Source organism: Dama dama, chromosome 20 (genome assembly GCF_033118175.1).
Source record: "Dama dama isolate Ldn47 chromosome 20, ASM3311817v1, whole genome shotgun sequence".
Classification (NCBI taxonomy): Eukaryota; Metazoa; Chordata; class Mammalia; order Artiodactyla; family Cervidae; genus Dama; species Dama dama.
Window position 1 is genome coordinate 78,342,803 of NC_083700.1, and position 16,413 is coordinate 78,359,215.

The 16,413-nt window shown below is 42.6% G+C and overlaps 1 protein-coding gene across 3 annotated transcripts in view; it reads right to left on the reverse strand.

The window, feature by feature from the left end:
* Nucleotides 1-16,413, reverse strand: part of CACHD1 (cache domain containing 1) — a 229,998-nt gene that overhangs the window by 62,585 nt on the left and 151,000 nt on the right. For all 3 annotated transcript variants that reach the window (XM_061121691.1, XM_061121692.1, XM_061121690.1), the window contains exon 5: nt 737-863. In XM_061121691.1, coding sequence (XP_060977674.1) covers nt 737-863 — 127 coding nt within the window. The remainder of the gene's footprint in view (nt 1-736; nt 864-16,413) is intronic.

The following is a 16,413-nucleotide window of genomic DNA, read 5'->3' on the forward strand; positions in this document are numbered from 1 at the left end:
TTTAAAATAAAAATGGAAAGAATAAAAATAAAGATGGCAGTTAACACTTAAAAAAAAGTAAACCAGGCATCTTGCACTAGTTCGGGAAGTTCTGGCACCAAACATCTAACACTGCAAAAGAGAAACTGTGAAGATTCGGAAGGAAAGGATCTTTGCCTAAGGGATTCTGTAAATTGATGAGTCTTGTCATACAAATTATCTTACCATTACCGCCCTTCTGGCTAAGAGGTAGCATCTCAAGTTATTTCCTGAGAAAAACGGCATGTTAACGATCTCAATCCAGTGTTTTCTGGACAACCTTCAAACTTCTAGTGGCAGACATGTAAACGTCAAAAGGATGGCCAAGCACATTAACACAGAAAGGAAAATTGTGAATCACAACCTCTACTCTGAGATAAGCTGTGAAGTCTTCTGGCACTGGTCTTTAGAGAAAGTATTACCATTTGTCTCTCAACAAAGGTTTCTGAAGTGCAAAACAGTCTAAAGTGCTTCAGTATTCCTTAGTAAATACCTTGTTTTACTTGGCTTGCTAGATACTTCTGAAAATGCTCTGGGCTTCATCATTTGCCTTCCTGATCATTTCCACACCCACCTATGTTAAATAGTGAAATCATTTCAGGATAAGTTTCTAAAACCACAGTTTAGAGGCAAAGCCGTGTGGATGAATGGGGAGTCTATATTTTATACAGATTACTCTTAAGCAGTAATTAAAACTTTGGCAAACAAGTCAACGTACCTACTGCGATGCTCATAGCTGCCCTTACACCGGAACTTGTGTGCTGGGAAAACAGTGAAAATTCCTTCTTCCGAACTGAAATACTGCCACTTAATTCCAGGGTTGGATTTCAGGTTGTCTGCAAGAACTGGAGGAGTGGGGGAAAAGAAATATAACCACCAAATCCACAGGTGCACACAGGCACTGTGCCTCAGGCATCTGTTTTGCATAAATGGTTTGTAGTATGAATAAATCCCACTAGATTTAAGGCTGTAAATTTTCTACTAAACATTTGCTTTCTGTCCCTTAAAAAAATACCCTATGAATGGAAAATGTAATGAATGCTTCAGTCACGTGAAGCAATTATTCTTAATATTGTATAGTGACACTTAATGTCCTGGATTATTTTTCCAGCATGAGTGACTCATTTGCATTAATCTCATCCTCACTGGGCTAGTCCCTGCTGGGTCAGTGTACATTTGCTGGCTTGGGGGTATGTTCTCTAACTGTGGAAGACAGTAATACTAATAGTCTAGTCTCCAGAGTCCAGACCTGTGTGCTGACCTTGTTTGCTTCACAATGAGGGAAACAGCATGGATGGTACCTAAAAAGCCAGAACCATAACCATTCAGGAGTAGCTTATGGAATGATTCCAATGTGCCAACACTACAATAGAGACTTTCCCTCACAATATCTCATTTGATCCATAAAACTCCAGGGTGAAGAGGGTGTTAGCATTCCCTACTTTGGAGTTGAGGAAATAGGCTTATGGAGCTTAAGCAACTTGTCTGAGGCCTCATCAGGAACTGGCTGACCTGGGATTCAAGTCTGGGTGTCCTGGCTCCCATGTTGTTCCCATCACGTGGCAATGACTCCCTTCATAAGTATATAGCATCCCCTGCACCTGTTCTGCAGCTGGAATGGCAGCCACCTTACTGTGTGCAATCCTTCCCCAAACCTCCATGAAATCCTTCTCTCTTCTCTTATACCCTTTGACTCTGCCCCACACCACCTCATTCACGTGTCACATACTACCGTGTGCAGGGTACTGCCTTACATGGTGCAAGATACACAGGATGGGCAGAGAGCAGCCCTTCTGTAATAAGCAATAAACTAGGAGAATTACATAGAGGCAAATGGGGCAAAAAAAGAAAGCATGAAGTCTGTTTGGCAAAACATGTATAGGTAAAGCTCTGAATGCCACACAGCCATCCTGTAGTCTGGCTTAGGGGTCAGCAAACTTATGAAAAGGGCCAGGAGGTCAGCAACTGTGGTTTTGCACACCATATGGTCCCTGTTCCAACTATAACACAGCCTTGTGATGTGAAAGCAACCACAGACGTCCGTAAAAGACTGTATGGGTGGGTGTATTCCATAAAAGTGTATTTGCAAACATCAGTGGCAAGCTGGATTTGGACAGTGGTCCTCCAACTACATCATGTAAAATGCACCATGTGGAAGCCTTTGAACATATTTAGCAGTTGCCCTGCCCAACACACATCAAGGAACTATAGTGCACTGTAGCCTCACACATATCCTAGGAGTAAACAGTCCATTAACCCAAGTTATAGATGAGGAGCTGGGCTGAGAGAGGTTTGCTGACTTGTATATGACCACGACACCTGTCCCCTCTCTGCACTCTGCCAGGCAACCTTACTAAGGTTATCACTGGACCCAGATGACCACCCTCTCTCTGGAGACCAATGCTGATGTGAGTGTGCATAAATAGGGATGAGGGTTTTTCTCTGTCTCATCTCCTGGGAGTCTGAGCCTTAACCTTGACCTCACATTAGCTCTCTTCTCCAGGCAGCCCTGTCAACCGGCAGTGAAAAGGCAAACGCTGTCTTTGGAAGTAAAGGAGAGCTGGGTGACCTCATGTAAAAGTAACATCTGTAACAATAAACAGGCTACAGTGAGACTATTAAAAGGGGAGCCAATGAGCACAAGAATGTTTTAAAAATAAATCAGAATTCACACAGTGCGTTATACATTTAGTCTCACCACAGAAGATCATTCTGGTTCCATTCCAGCACTAGAGCCTAAGTGTCGGGCAAGATTCCTCAAACCCTCCTGCTGAGAACTCCTTTGGTATCTGATTAAATCTCATCTGTTATTTAGCACTAGCAGCAGATGATGGTTTTGATGGTAATGAGGACCCTGGGGCACTGAAGCAATCAATCTATCATTGTGTGCACCCCATGCAGGCTCCTCCTGACCCAGAGGTGGGTGACAGCCCTATTATCCCTGTGGGGACTCCACAGGGGGCTTCCCCATTCACAGGAGTCAGTTAGGCATTCTGATCACTAGATAACTTGAGTTGGGGTCCTGCATGCTCACTCGATCCTCAGAAATGCTGGAAGCCGTCCAGGAAGGAGAGCTGGGCAGGCGCCCAACCTGTCAGCCCATGATGCACAGTATAAGGCTTGAAGTTATCAATGGGCAGGGTCTATATCTGTCTGAGCTGCTCTGCACAACAGTCTCAGACACACACATGTGAAGAAGGCAATGAATGGCTTTTCCTCACTGCAGCTTGACCCCAAGACAGAAGTCATTGCACTCTCTGACATCCTTCTGCACTTTACCTCTTCCCACCTTCCAGTGAAGGGGCTTCTCTGATGGCTCAGTCATAAAGAAGCCTCCTGCCAATGCAGGAGACCCCGGTTCGATCTCTGGGTCGGGAAGATTGCCTGGAGGAAAGAAATGGCAACCCACTCCAGTGTTCTTGCTGGGGAAATCCCATGGAAAAAGGAGCCTGGCAGGCTACAGTCCAATGGGTTGCAAAAAGCGTCAGACACAACTTAGCAATTAAACACCACCACCTTCTAGTTAGAATTATTGTCCTTACAGTTAACTTTCTGATACTCCATCCCTAGATTCAAAGACCCTTGAGGGTGAGATCTATATCTGAGCCATCTCTGTACTATCTCTGGAAGCACAGATTTCCAGTTCTTTGCACATCAAGGCATGCACTCTACGTGATGTCTGCAGCATACAGGCTAGGAAGATCTGCGTGGAAGTACTATTAATGTTTCTTAAACATTTTGATACTTTTGCTTAACAAATTTTAAAATCTTACTTTCTTCTAATGCCAAATCCAATTACACATAAATATTTTGACTAAATCAACATAGACCAATTTTAATTCTAAATATGTTTAAAAATTATAAACACTCCCTTCTCCCAACACCACTGCCAATACAGCTGGTACAAAAATAGGTAAATGGAGAGAGAAGAGGCTTGCTTGTCTGATGATTTCATTTTTGCTGTTCAGTTGATCAGTTGTATCCGACTCTCTGTGACCTCATGGACTGCAGCATGCCAGACTCCCCTGTCCTTCACCATCTCCCAGAGCTTGCTCAAACTCATGTCCATTGAGTCAATGATATCATCCAACCATCTCACCTTCTGTCATTCCCTTCTCCTCCTGCCTTTAATCCTTCCCGGCATCAGGGTCTTTTCCAATGAGTCAGTTCTTTGCATCAGGTGGCCAAAGTATTGGAGTTTCAATTTCAGCATCAGTCCTTACAATGAATATTCAGGACTGATTTCCATTAGGATGGAATGGCTGGATCTCCTTACAGTCCAAGGGACTCTCAGGAGTCTTCTCCAACACCATTTAAAAGCATCAGTTATTCAGCGCTCAGTCTTCTTTATGGTCCAACTCTCACACCCACACATGACTACTGGAAAAACCATAGCTTTGACTATATGGACATTTGTTGGCAAAGTAATGTCTTTTCTTTTTAATATGTTGTCTAGGTTTGTCATAGTTTTTCTTCCAAAAAGCAAGCATCTTTTATGGAATGATATGGGATGACTTCATGGGACTATATATATCAAAACATATCAATTGTGTATGCTAAACAGATGAAGTTTATTAGATGTCAATTATACATCGATAAAACTGATTTAATAGTGAAAATTTATTTAGCATCATACAAACTAGTTTTATATGTAGTTTGATGTTTTATAATGACTATTACGCTATTATACTATTTTGAAGATGAAGAACAAACTTGCTCAAAGCCCTCAGTCATGATTTAACCTAGGTGTCTGCCTCCAAAGTCCTTTCTCTTTCCAGGACACTACAGCTCTTGTACACGTCAACAGATAATTGCTAAATGAATTAGCAATCAACAGATAAAAAGCACACAGAGTACTTCTTGAGAGGCAGAATAAATTTATAAACAGGTGGACGGTTCTCAGAATAGTCAGTTGCATCAGTTTATAAGTATACAGTATAAATAAATACAATTAAGGAGACACTTGCCAAAAAGGAATGATGTCAAAATTGAAGTAAGGCATAAGTCTAAAGCGAGCATTTAAACTTCTGAGAAAAAACAAAGTGCTGAGCTGCTAAAACTGGCACACACCAGCCGGGAGTCTGATGTCGTAGGCTTCTCCATCAACCCCACAGGCTGGTTTACCTGGAAAACGGCACAGACACAGGCTACAGCTCAGAAGGGAGGTCAACGGTAACTGCGGCACTGAGGGCTGTGCGTGACATCAGGCAATAAATAGCATATTTGAGATAATAAAGGGGTTTTTTTTTTGGCAGAGAAACTACAGAGCTGAGACCTGTTAATTATTTTGTAGATGCTCAACAGGTTAGAGATGTGAGCTTGAAATGTCTTTTTGTTTCACTGTCAAATTTCTCACAGGCCTGAGAAAGCCATTTGGAGACAGGCCCATTGCTATTTTGTACTTTCTACTTAATTCAGGCTGGCTCTTAGGGACTAAAAGGGAGACCTTGATAAGTCAGAAGGACTGAGAATAAGAAGCCATGGATTTAAGTCCCAACTTTTTATCCAACATCCAAAGGTATCTTTCTAAAATGGAAATCAAATCCCACCACTGACTTCCTTAAAACTGTTCAAAGGGTTCCCACTTAACTATGCCTAGTATTAAATCCAAACCTCATCAGTCCTTTCCTACTCGCCAGTCTCACCTTTTCCCAGTTCAACCCGTTGGATATAGAAAGCTATTTCTTTTAGTGTTGCATATATGCCCATCTTTTTGCACTGGAATAACCACTTTCTCAGAGAGACCTTCGCTGACTACCCTGCATTATCATTCTCCCTCAGAGCATGCAGTGTTTTCCTTCACAGCAAAGCTTGATAAGTTTAATGTATTTGTTTTTGTCGCTATTAGTTCCACATGTCTTACACAGAGGAGTTATCAGTCCCAGAAGGGCAGGGGCCAAGTCTTCACATCCCTAGAGCCTGGCACAAGCCCAGTTTTGGGGAAGCCCTAGGGGTCAGTATCTGTTGGGCAATGAAGACCTTGCCAAAGGCTCTTCACTTCTGTCCCCATAAGATTTCACAATCTGCATCTGCAAAGTAATAGATTTGAAAAAGGTGTTCCTAAAGACCCTTTAGAAGCCCAGAGAAAAATGGTAAGAGGACAAAGAATAAAGGCTCCATCCACTTCAGCAATTGACTATTTCTTTCTTACATGTCCTATGCCAATTATAAGTGAACATGAAGAATTTTGCCATACTCATTGGCTGAATTTTCCTTTAACAAACTGTCATCAGATAAACGACTGAAAAACCATCCCTCTCCTCTTTGCAGGGACTCTTTATTTCCCGACTACTGGATCTCAACATCCGCCCGCATACAGTGTACTGAACTATCTGTGAGTAATTCTAACATATGGGCCCCAGATTCCACAGTCCCCAGATATTTTCCTTCCAATTTCATCATCTACATCTGATTGGTTCTTATGTCATTGGCCTCTCCAGTCAAAATAAAACCAACCACGTCCCCAGACTCCTTACCTGGGTGTTTTCTTTAACGCTTAGCCCACCAAGCCAATGAGAAAGAGATGGATTACAAACTGTGTGCAGTTGGGTGGTGACTTTTGTTTTCTTAACAGGATTATTCAGCAGAGGTATGGATGAAAGGAAAGTGCTCTGTAATAGAAAGCTTCTGCTCCCACTTGGAGGAACTCTGGACTTTCTGATGTGCAGCCCAACACCGCTCAGCAACGCACACAGAGCTGTCTACCTCCCACAGTTTGCCAAACATAAAACACAAGAGCTGTCCTAAATACACAGAGTTGCAGACACACAAAAACACACATACTTTCCCAACAGACCAGAAATTACATAGTACCTCTCAGTAATACTCCATGCAATAGCAATCCTTTGGGGATGGGAATCAAATAAATTAACATCCCGAGGACCGCAAACAAAATTTCTGGCATTATACCCTATCCCACCTTTCCAATTCCTACTCCTTGCTTACATCCTGAGTATCACTTTACCATGTATTCAGGGGAAGGCCATACTTCACAGACCCCCAGACACTGTTTATGCTATTCCAGAGGAGGTAAGCATATCAAGTGACCACATACCAGCCACTTTTGAGGCTTCCCGGGTGGTTTTAGTAGTAAAGAATTCACCTGCCAATGCCAGAGAGATGCAGGTATGACCCCTGGGTGGGGAAGATCCCCTGCAGTAGGAAATGGCAACCCACTGCAGTATCCTTGTCTGGAAAATTCCAAGGATAGAGGAACCTGGCAGGCTACAGTCCACGGGGTCACAAAGAGTTGGACAAGATTCAGCATTGAGCATGCACGGGCACTTTTAGCTATGTTATCTTAGTTAATTCTTACAACAACCCTATGAGGTAGATTTTACTTATTATTCAGGAAACCAAGGCATATTGAGGTTAATGTTTCCAGGTATATAATAGCCAGCAAAAGCCAAACTTACACAGATTCACCAAAGAGATACTGTTATTCCCATTTTAGAGCTAAGAACATTTTGGCTCAAAGTGAGGAGTGACTTAAGCCTTGAGCCTGGAATGGGATCCATGTAGTCCTCTCACTCTCCCACCACACTGATCATGTCAGCTAAAGCCCATCTCCAAAGTTAGATTAATGGCAACTGACCTAGCTATCTCATTGTATTTACTATAGTTTAATACTAAGGAGAGGACATCCACAAGTCTCTGATTCTGTTCCAAGCTCACAGTTCATCATGTCCATTCTAAGTTAATTACATAATGTAAAATAACCAGTCCATTCTGTCCTTGATTCAGTTGAGACAGCCTGGTCATGGGCTTAGATAATCTAGAACAAATTTCTGGGCCAATCCAAAATCAGCACTGGATACACTGCTCTGTCTACCTTCTTCGTTTCCGGTAGACCATTCCCAGTGGACTCAAAGGTCAAGGTCATCTCCAAACACTCATGGAAGGAATAAGAGAAAATTAACGGAGATAGAGTTCTCAAGTCAGGCTGATCATTACAATCAGCTTCTGGAGCCTCAGATTCCCAAGCTTTATCAAGCCAACATTCTGATTCACTAGGTCTGGGTTGGGGGCCAATGAATAGGTATTTCTGACAAAGCACTTAAGATGCCCCTGATGATCAGCCAGGTTTGGGACACTCAACCAGGATGGTAAACAGCATTGTCTTATTTGTTTCCCTAACTTCATTTGCTTCCTAGACTCCGTCTTCAACATATAAATATTTTCAAGCTGCTCTAAGAGTATTATCAGGATTTCCCTGATGGTTCAGGGCTAAGACTCCATGCTTCCAGTGCAGGGGCCCCAGATCTGATCCCTAGTCAGGGGATTAGATCTCACATGCCACAACTAAGACCTGGTGGAGCCAAATAAATTTGTTGTTGTTCAGTTGCTCAGTTGTGTCCAGCTCTTTGTGGCCCCATGGACCGCAGCACGCCAGGCTTCTCTGGCCTTCACTATCTCCCAGAGTTTGCTCAAACTCATGTCCATCGAGTCAGTGATGCCACCCAAACACCTCATTCTCTGTTGCTCCCTTCTCCTCTTGCCCTCAATCTTTCCCTGCAGCAGAGTCTTTTCCAGTGAGCCAGCTCTTTGCATCAGGTGGCCAAAGTATTGGGAGCTTCAGCTTCAGCATCAGTCCTTCCAATGAATATTCAGGGTTGATTTCCTTTAGGACTGACTGGTTTGATCTCCTTTCTGTCCAAGGGACTCTCAAGAGTCTTCTCAAGCACCACAGTTCTCTTTATAGTCCAACTCTTACATTTGTACATGACTAATGGAAAAACCATAGCTTTGACTAGATGGACCTTTGTCAGAAAAGTGATGTTTCTGCTTTTTAATATGCTGTCTTGGTTTATCATAGATTTTCTTCCAAGGGGCAAGAGTTTTTAAATTACATGGTTACACTCACTGTCTGCAGCAATTTTGGAGCCCATGAAAATAAAGTCTATCACTATTGCTATTAAAAAGGTATTATCAGCAGACCCTTCCCTATATCCTATCCCCTCCTGAGTTATCAATGACCTTTCACCTTTTCTATGCCAATCAACTTGGAAGAGTGGTCCCCATGGATTCTTCCTTTCTTGTTCCCCCATTCACCCCTCATCTACCCAATTTCTTCCCTCCATGGCCCCTCCCACTTTTGGATGATCTTGGCTGCTCCCCGGTTTCTCTTCTCTCAGGCTAACCACCCTTCCATCTGTTCTCCACAAAGCTCTCTTGCCTGCTCTGCTTAAAGTCTTCAGCTGCTTGACTTCAAGCTAAGAAACAAAAACCAAACCAAACCCAAACCAAACTCCTCACACTGACATATAAGGTCCATTAAAATCTGACTTCGTGCTACCGTCCTTTTCCGTTACTTATTCCCTCTTACACGGCAACCTGTGCTGGATGCACTTTTCATAGATTCTGAAATGAGAAATGTGTTTGGTACTCAGCTCAAGAGCATTCAGCATGGCACCATACTATATCTGTCTGCTGATTTTTCTCCTCATCCCAAGTGCTTTCAACATACATAAGACAGGGTTGTGTGCTCTGTGAGGGGAGGGATTCTCTCTTAACTACCCTGGTGTCTGCCACAGTAACCACTGTAAAGTTGTCACAGGAGAGAAGCTTATAATGAGGGGGAGAGACAGAGTCAGGATTGGTTCTGGTCTCAATCTTTGGTAACGAGCAAAATGAAGCTGCTGCTAACTGATATATGGAACATGGCCCACGGAGGTGGTTTGGGTGGGGAAAGAGTAGATTGTGGGTTTGGTCTAGAGTTTGATATGTTGAAAACACAGTGTTGAGGAGACATCTCTTCATTTTAAACCATCTGTCATAAGGAGGCCATCAGAGTAGGAGTCAGGACACATACGTTTAGTCACGTTAATACCAACATTTTTTTGTTTGACTTTATATAGATCAGTTAACTTCTCTAGGCCCGTTTCTCATTTATATAACACTGATGAATATTTTCCCTTGGTATCCATGGTAAGAATAAGACAGAAGTATAAAATGGCTTATGAGGTACCAGAGAGTAACAGATCGATTTTCCTGGGCACATTGTATATTTGAAATCACCACAGTTACTGTCATGAAAACAATACTATTCATCTGGATAGTCTGTTTTAACAGTCTCCATACACCTGAGACATTTATATGCACTGATTTCCTAAGCTAAGAAAACCAGTGCTGATTTACAGCATATCACATCTACATTCTGTTCTTCACTAAGGCTGTTACAAAAGCCTTGATTATTCCATTATAAAGATGAGACAACAAAATTACAAAGAAAATCCTAGTTCTATTCATTCAATAAGCATTTACTGTACCTTTTGGGCTTTCCTTGTGGCTCAGCTGGTAAAGAATCTGCCTGCAATGTGGGAGACCTGAGTTCGATCCCTGGGTTGAGAAGATCTCCTGGAGAAGAGAAAGGCTACCCACTCCAGTATTCTGGCCTGGAGAATTCCCTGGACTGTATAGTCCATTGTGTCGCGAAGAGTCAGACACAACTGAGCAACTTTCACTTTCACTTTCCTATGTACCTTCTATAGGCAAGGGACTGGATTAAACACCTGGCATACAAAAAATAAATTAAAAGGAGCAGAGCATCAAACAGATGACCAACATTAAAAAATCAAAATTCTATAGTAAGAATGGATCACGGAGTAAAGTAATAAAGAGTTGTGACTGGGCTGACACAACTCTGAAGGGCCACCCCAACCTCTAAGTTCCCCTGGGCTGGCTGAGGACTCCACTGAGGCAGTACCTCAGCCCATCTTCTCCTACTGCTTAACCCTGTCTCCTTTCCTTTCCCCGCAGATGGCCAACCTCCATCTCAGAGTCTGCCTCCTAGTAAACCCAATCTGCTACAACAGACAAGGAATTCGTACCTAATAAGAGCAAAGTATGGAGGCGTGATAAAGACTAGGGATTTGGAGAAATGAAAGGGATTCCTTGAGGATACAGCTCAGAGGGCACAAGGAAGTGAAAGAAAAGCAGAAGATGAAACTTAAAGGCTTTCATCTTTATTTGAAAGGTTGAGGGAAGCAATCAGAGCTTTTGAGAAATGGAGTTATAGAGTGAGTACTTTAGAATACCTACCATGTGCATAATACATTGAAAATGAGGAAGAATAGGAGAAGGGAAACTTTGGGGGAGATTTCTACATTAATTTGTCTTCTAGAAAGGCAATGAAGATTTAAATCTATGGTACTCAAGTGGAAAAAACAAGAGGATTCAATACACCTTTTTTTTTTTTGGACTTTAAAAAAATTCATTTTTATTGGAGTATAGTCAATTTACAGTGCTGTGTTAGCTTTTGCCATACAGCAAAGTGAATCAGTTATACAGAGCTGGTTTTTATTTTTTTATTTTTTTTGAACTTTGGCAATACACCTTTGAACTATGGAATTTAAGCCAAGTTTCCCTTTAATGAAAAGGATAATGAGACCTACATTACAAGGGGATGTGATGAGCAGGAAGAGGGACACACAGGTAAATACCCTAGCAGGTGTCTTGTATGTAGTGAATAGTCATTCACTTATGCTCTCATTTGGTCAAAACCGTTAAAGCCTAAAGTCTCAGGTAGAAGAAGATGAGGAAGAATTCCCAGTGTAACCAGGAGAGGGTACCAACAATATATTCCAGATTGGGGAGTAAATTTAGAGGAAAGTGTTCTTGTTTGTTTGATGGTTTAATTTTTGAGGTAGTTACCGGATTATCATAGAGAAATACGTGTCCTGAAGTTGGTTCTTCAATAAATAAACTCAGAAACAGGCCACAGCTGGAGATAGAGATTTAGAATTGAGTAGTCCCATCACTTCATGGGAAATAGATGGGGAGACAGTGGAAACAGTCTCAGACTTTATTTTTTTGGGCTCCAAAATCACTGCAGATGGTGATTGCAGCCGTGAAATTAAAAGACGCTTACTCCTTGGAAGGAAAGTTATGACCACTGTAGATAGCATATTAAAAAGCAGAGACATTACTTTGCCAACGAAGGTCCATCTAGTCAAGGCTATGGTTTTTCCAGTGGTCATGTACAGATGTGAGAGTTGGACTGTGAGGAAAGCTGAGTGCTGAAAAATTGATGCTTTTGAACTGTGGTGTTGGAGAAGACTCTTGAGAGTCCCTTGGACTGCAAGGAGATCCAACCAGTCCATCCTAAAGGAGATCAGTCCTGGGTGTTCATTGGAAGGACTGATGCTGAAGCTGAAACTCCAGTACTTTGGCCACCTGATGTGAAGAGTTGACTCATTGGAAAAGACCCTGATGCTGGGAGGGACTGGGGGCAGGAGGAGAAGGGGACGACAGAGGGTGAGATGGCTGGATGGCATCACCGACTTGATGGGCATGGGTTTGAGTAAACTCCAGGAGTTGGTGATGGACAGGGAGGCCTGGTGTGCGGTGATTCATGGGGTCACAAAGAGTCGGACACGACTGAGCGACTGAACTGAGCACGTGGTAGGAGCAGGGGTGCTGCATAAATTGAGAACATTCAGGGAAAGACCAGTGAGGGGGTGAAGAGAGGACATGTGGGGACATCCACCTTAGGAAAAAAGAGCCCAAGAAGAAGGATGAAAAAGGCTGGGCAGAGAAGTCTGGGGATAAACGGCACAGAACAATTTTATAGAAACTAAGGATGATAAAGTTTCAAAAAAGGAAGCTTTCATGCCAACTGCTGTGTAGCAGTCATGTGAAACCGTGTAGGGGTCACTTGAGATCCAAAGCAGCAAAGAGGACTTCCCCGAGCAATCTGGCTCAGTGGTAAAGAATCTGCCTGCAATGTGGGACACCTGGCTTCAATCCTTGGGTCGGGAAGATCCCCTAGAGGAGGGCATGGCAACCCACTCCAGTATTCTTGCCTGGAGAATCCCATGGACAGAGGAGCCTGGTGGGCTATAGTACATAGGATTGCAAAGAGTCAAAAGCAACTGAAGTGAGTTAACGCACATACACACAAAGGAGCAATGATATAATGAAAAACTAGGACAATCTCAATGTTGAACTGGACTAGACTGGTTGATTTAACATTGTTACACAATTATACATTGCTACAATGATAGAGACTTTAAAGAAGTATATTTGTTTTCATAGACACATAAGAATATTCTGAATATATTTGCTAAGTAAAAAACAACAACAACAAAAAACCAGGCTGTATCCATTACGATCACAGGTGTTATGGAAAGAGTATACATACACATGAGAATCTATGTGGTTAGTAAAATCTTCTGAAATCAGTGTAGTAGGATTGTTGGAAGAAACCTAGAAGATGAGACTCCAAAGTAGCTCACAGTAGAAGAATAGAACTTGAAGGGGAATCAAGGCGAAGAAAGGTTCCCTTTGTCTGTGTACTTCAGTTCAGTTCAGTCACTCAGTCATGTCCAGCTCTTTGCGACCCCATGAATTGCAGCACGCCAGGCCTCCCTGTCCATCACCAACTTCCGGAGTTTACGCAAACTCATGCCCATCGAGTCAGTGAGGCCATCTAGCCATCTCATCCTCTGTCGTCCCCTTCTCCTCCTGCCCCCAATCCCTCCCAGCATCAGGGTCTTTTCCAATGAGTCAACTCTGCATGAGGTGGAGTACTTTGGAGTACTCCAAAGTACTGGAGTTTCAGCTTCAGCATCAGTCCTTCCAATGAACACCCAGGACTGATCTCCTTTAGGATGGACTGGTTGGATCTCCTTGCAGTCCAAGGGACTCTCAAGAGTCTTCGCCAACACCACAGTTCAAAAGCATCAATTTTTCGGCACTCAGCTTTCTTCACAGTCCAGCTCTCACTCTGTGTTCTTCGTTTTATGTATATACATATATACACCCACCACCATACATGAATGTAAATGGAATCATAACCTCAAGAGTCTAGATTTCTAAGTGATTGAAAAGTTTTTAAAATAATTACCACTACTTTTATGATACTATAGCAATCACAAAGCTGGATTAATTAGGCATACAAAATCCTAGAAATTCCTAGCTTGATTGATTTTATTCTTTTTTTTTTTTTTAGATAGAACATAGCTTCACATTGCATTGGAATTAACATTTTTAACAGATGACTTTCAAGTCATTTTAAAGAAAAACAAAAAACCTACAGCACAGAGCCAATCCTTGTCATTCAAAGAAGGAAGTGATGAAGCCATTGAAATTAGCAGCTTGGTCCACAGCCTCCAGAGCCCATCTGTACCTCCTGCAGCAGTTACTGCTGTAACGTGACTTACAAGCGCCTCTTTCACCCCATGAATCCTGTTTCTCAATGAAGATGGCAACGTGACCAAGATCGAAGTTTGCAACATCAAATGCTCTTTAAATCAAACACAAGAAAGTCCAGACACCCTTTCTTTTGGTGAGAAAGAGTAACTCTCACTTCCACTCTTACCTGAATTGCATAACTCAAGAGAGCAAGAGGCAACTTTCCTTGGACTCTTCAAATAAACTCTCTTTAGGGATCAGGCTATGCACAAGAAAATAGCTCAGCAGGAATTTAAAAGAGAGACAGAGAGAGAAAGTGAGAAACCAGGGATAAAAGCAGGAAAGACCCTGAGCAAAACATGACCCATACCATCATGTAACACATGCACTACTGAACGTCAGCTATTTGTATGGAATCAGGGACAAGGAGTCAATTTAGAAAGTAGAGATGTGGTGGGGTCGTTTTAAGACAAAGAATACTCATGTGTGTTGGATGGATGGACACATGACCTGGTTTTGGATAAATGAAGCTAAGAATGGTTTACAATTTATGTGAGTCTGTTTCCAGCTAGTCTGAGAGGCAATCTGAAACTGTGTTATCAATTAGAAACCCATTGATGGATTATATACAGACTGAAAGAGCCTAAGGCTGGACATTTTACAGATGTAAATATCAGACATGTGATAGCCTCGAAAGCACATTAATTCTCCTCTGAAAAGGGGCATGAGCCAGAGCGGAGGGGGAGGGGAGCTGTGAGGTCACCCTCCCCCATCTCCCACTCCTCTCGTATTACAAATGACTGTTCAAGAATGTGGACTTTGGCTGAAGCCACTGCCTGGTGGAACGTCACAAAACTTCAAATACAAGCAAGTCCGTTTTCAAATACCTGAACACTGCCAAAAACGGCTTGTAAATCTAGCTGCGTCAACTGTGCTGAGAACAACTCTTGTCAGTGAGGATGTTATATCAATACTTGGGACGTGATCTTGGAAACAGCCAAGTTCAAGATCTGATCTTTAACAACCTACCTCTTCCCTGACCATCCTCTTCCTCCCCACCTTTCCCTTGACAAATAAAGACTGTAATAAAACAGCATTTTGTCAGGATCCCAATCATGTGCAGCTGAGTTCTACTCTAAAACCTCCATCACAGAAGAAAATCTTAGTGTAATTAATAGGTCTTCAGTGCCTCCTCCAACCTGCTCTCCCTGTCTCCTAGCCTCACTCTCAGCTGAGGGTCTTGCTTTCTAATTCTCTGAGAAAACACAATCACTATTGCAGGTCATGCCCCCAAGTTCCTGACATCACATTGGTCATTATGGGCCTTCCACACACTTACTCCTTCTTCCTTCTTCCCGTTAAGAATGAATACTCTGTGCTTTTCCATCTTCTACTTGGAATCCCACCATCTCTTGCCTAATCAAGGATAAGGCTGTAGCAACTGTCTCTCTTCACTTCTCTCTTTTATGTACTGAATCATTCCCTTTGGCACATGACCTTGCCATAATTTCTCTCAATTTAAAAATATTATTTAGTCTCCCTGTGGCCCTCCAGCTTTCCATTCAGCAAACCTTTGGAGTTCATGTGCTCCTGCTCCATTCTTAAGAGCCTGAGCTGATGAAGATCAGCCTTTCTTTTACGCTACCATTCCATCAAACAACCTTTGTCAAATTCACCAGCTAATTGGTGTTGCTAAATTTCATTTTCTCAAGAGCCTTCATCTTACTAAGGGCCTATTTAGCACAGTTGATCTCTCCCTCTGTCTTGAAACACTTTTGTCATTTGGCTTCAGGCTCTCTTGGTTCTCCTAAGAGACTGATTGCCATCTTAGATTCCTGTAGAGTTTAACTCTAAGTTATAAAGTGTCCCAAGACTCAGTCTTTGGACCGTTTGTCATTATTTTTTCCCCATGGTCACTTGCTGTATGATCCTACTGAGTCTCATGATTTAAGTATTGCCTATACACAATGAATTTAAGTGATAAATGTCCAGTCTGGCCCATTCTCTGGACTCCAGACTTGTCTGGGCTTCCCTGATAGCTCAGTTGGTAAAAAATCCACCTGCAGTGCAGGAGACCCTGGGCTGATTCCTGGGTTGGGAAGATCCACTGGAGAAGGGATAGGCTACCCACTTCAGTATTCTTGGGCTTCCTTTGTGACTCAGATGGTAAAGAATCTGCCTGCAATGTAGAAGACCCGGGTTTGATCCATGGGTTGGGAAGATCCCCTGGTGAAGGGAAAGGCTACCCACTGTAGTATTCTG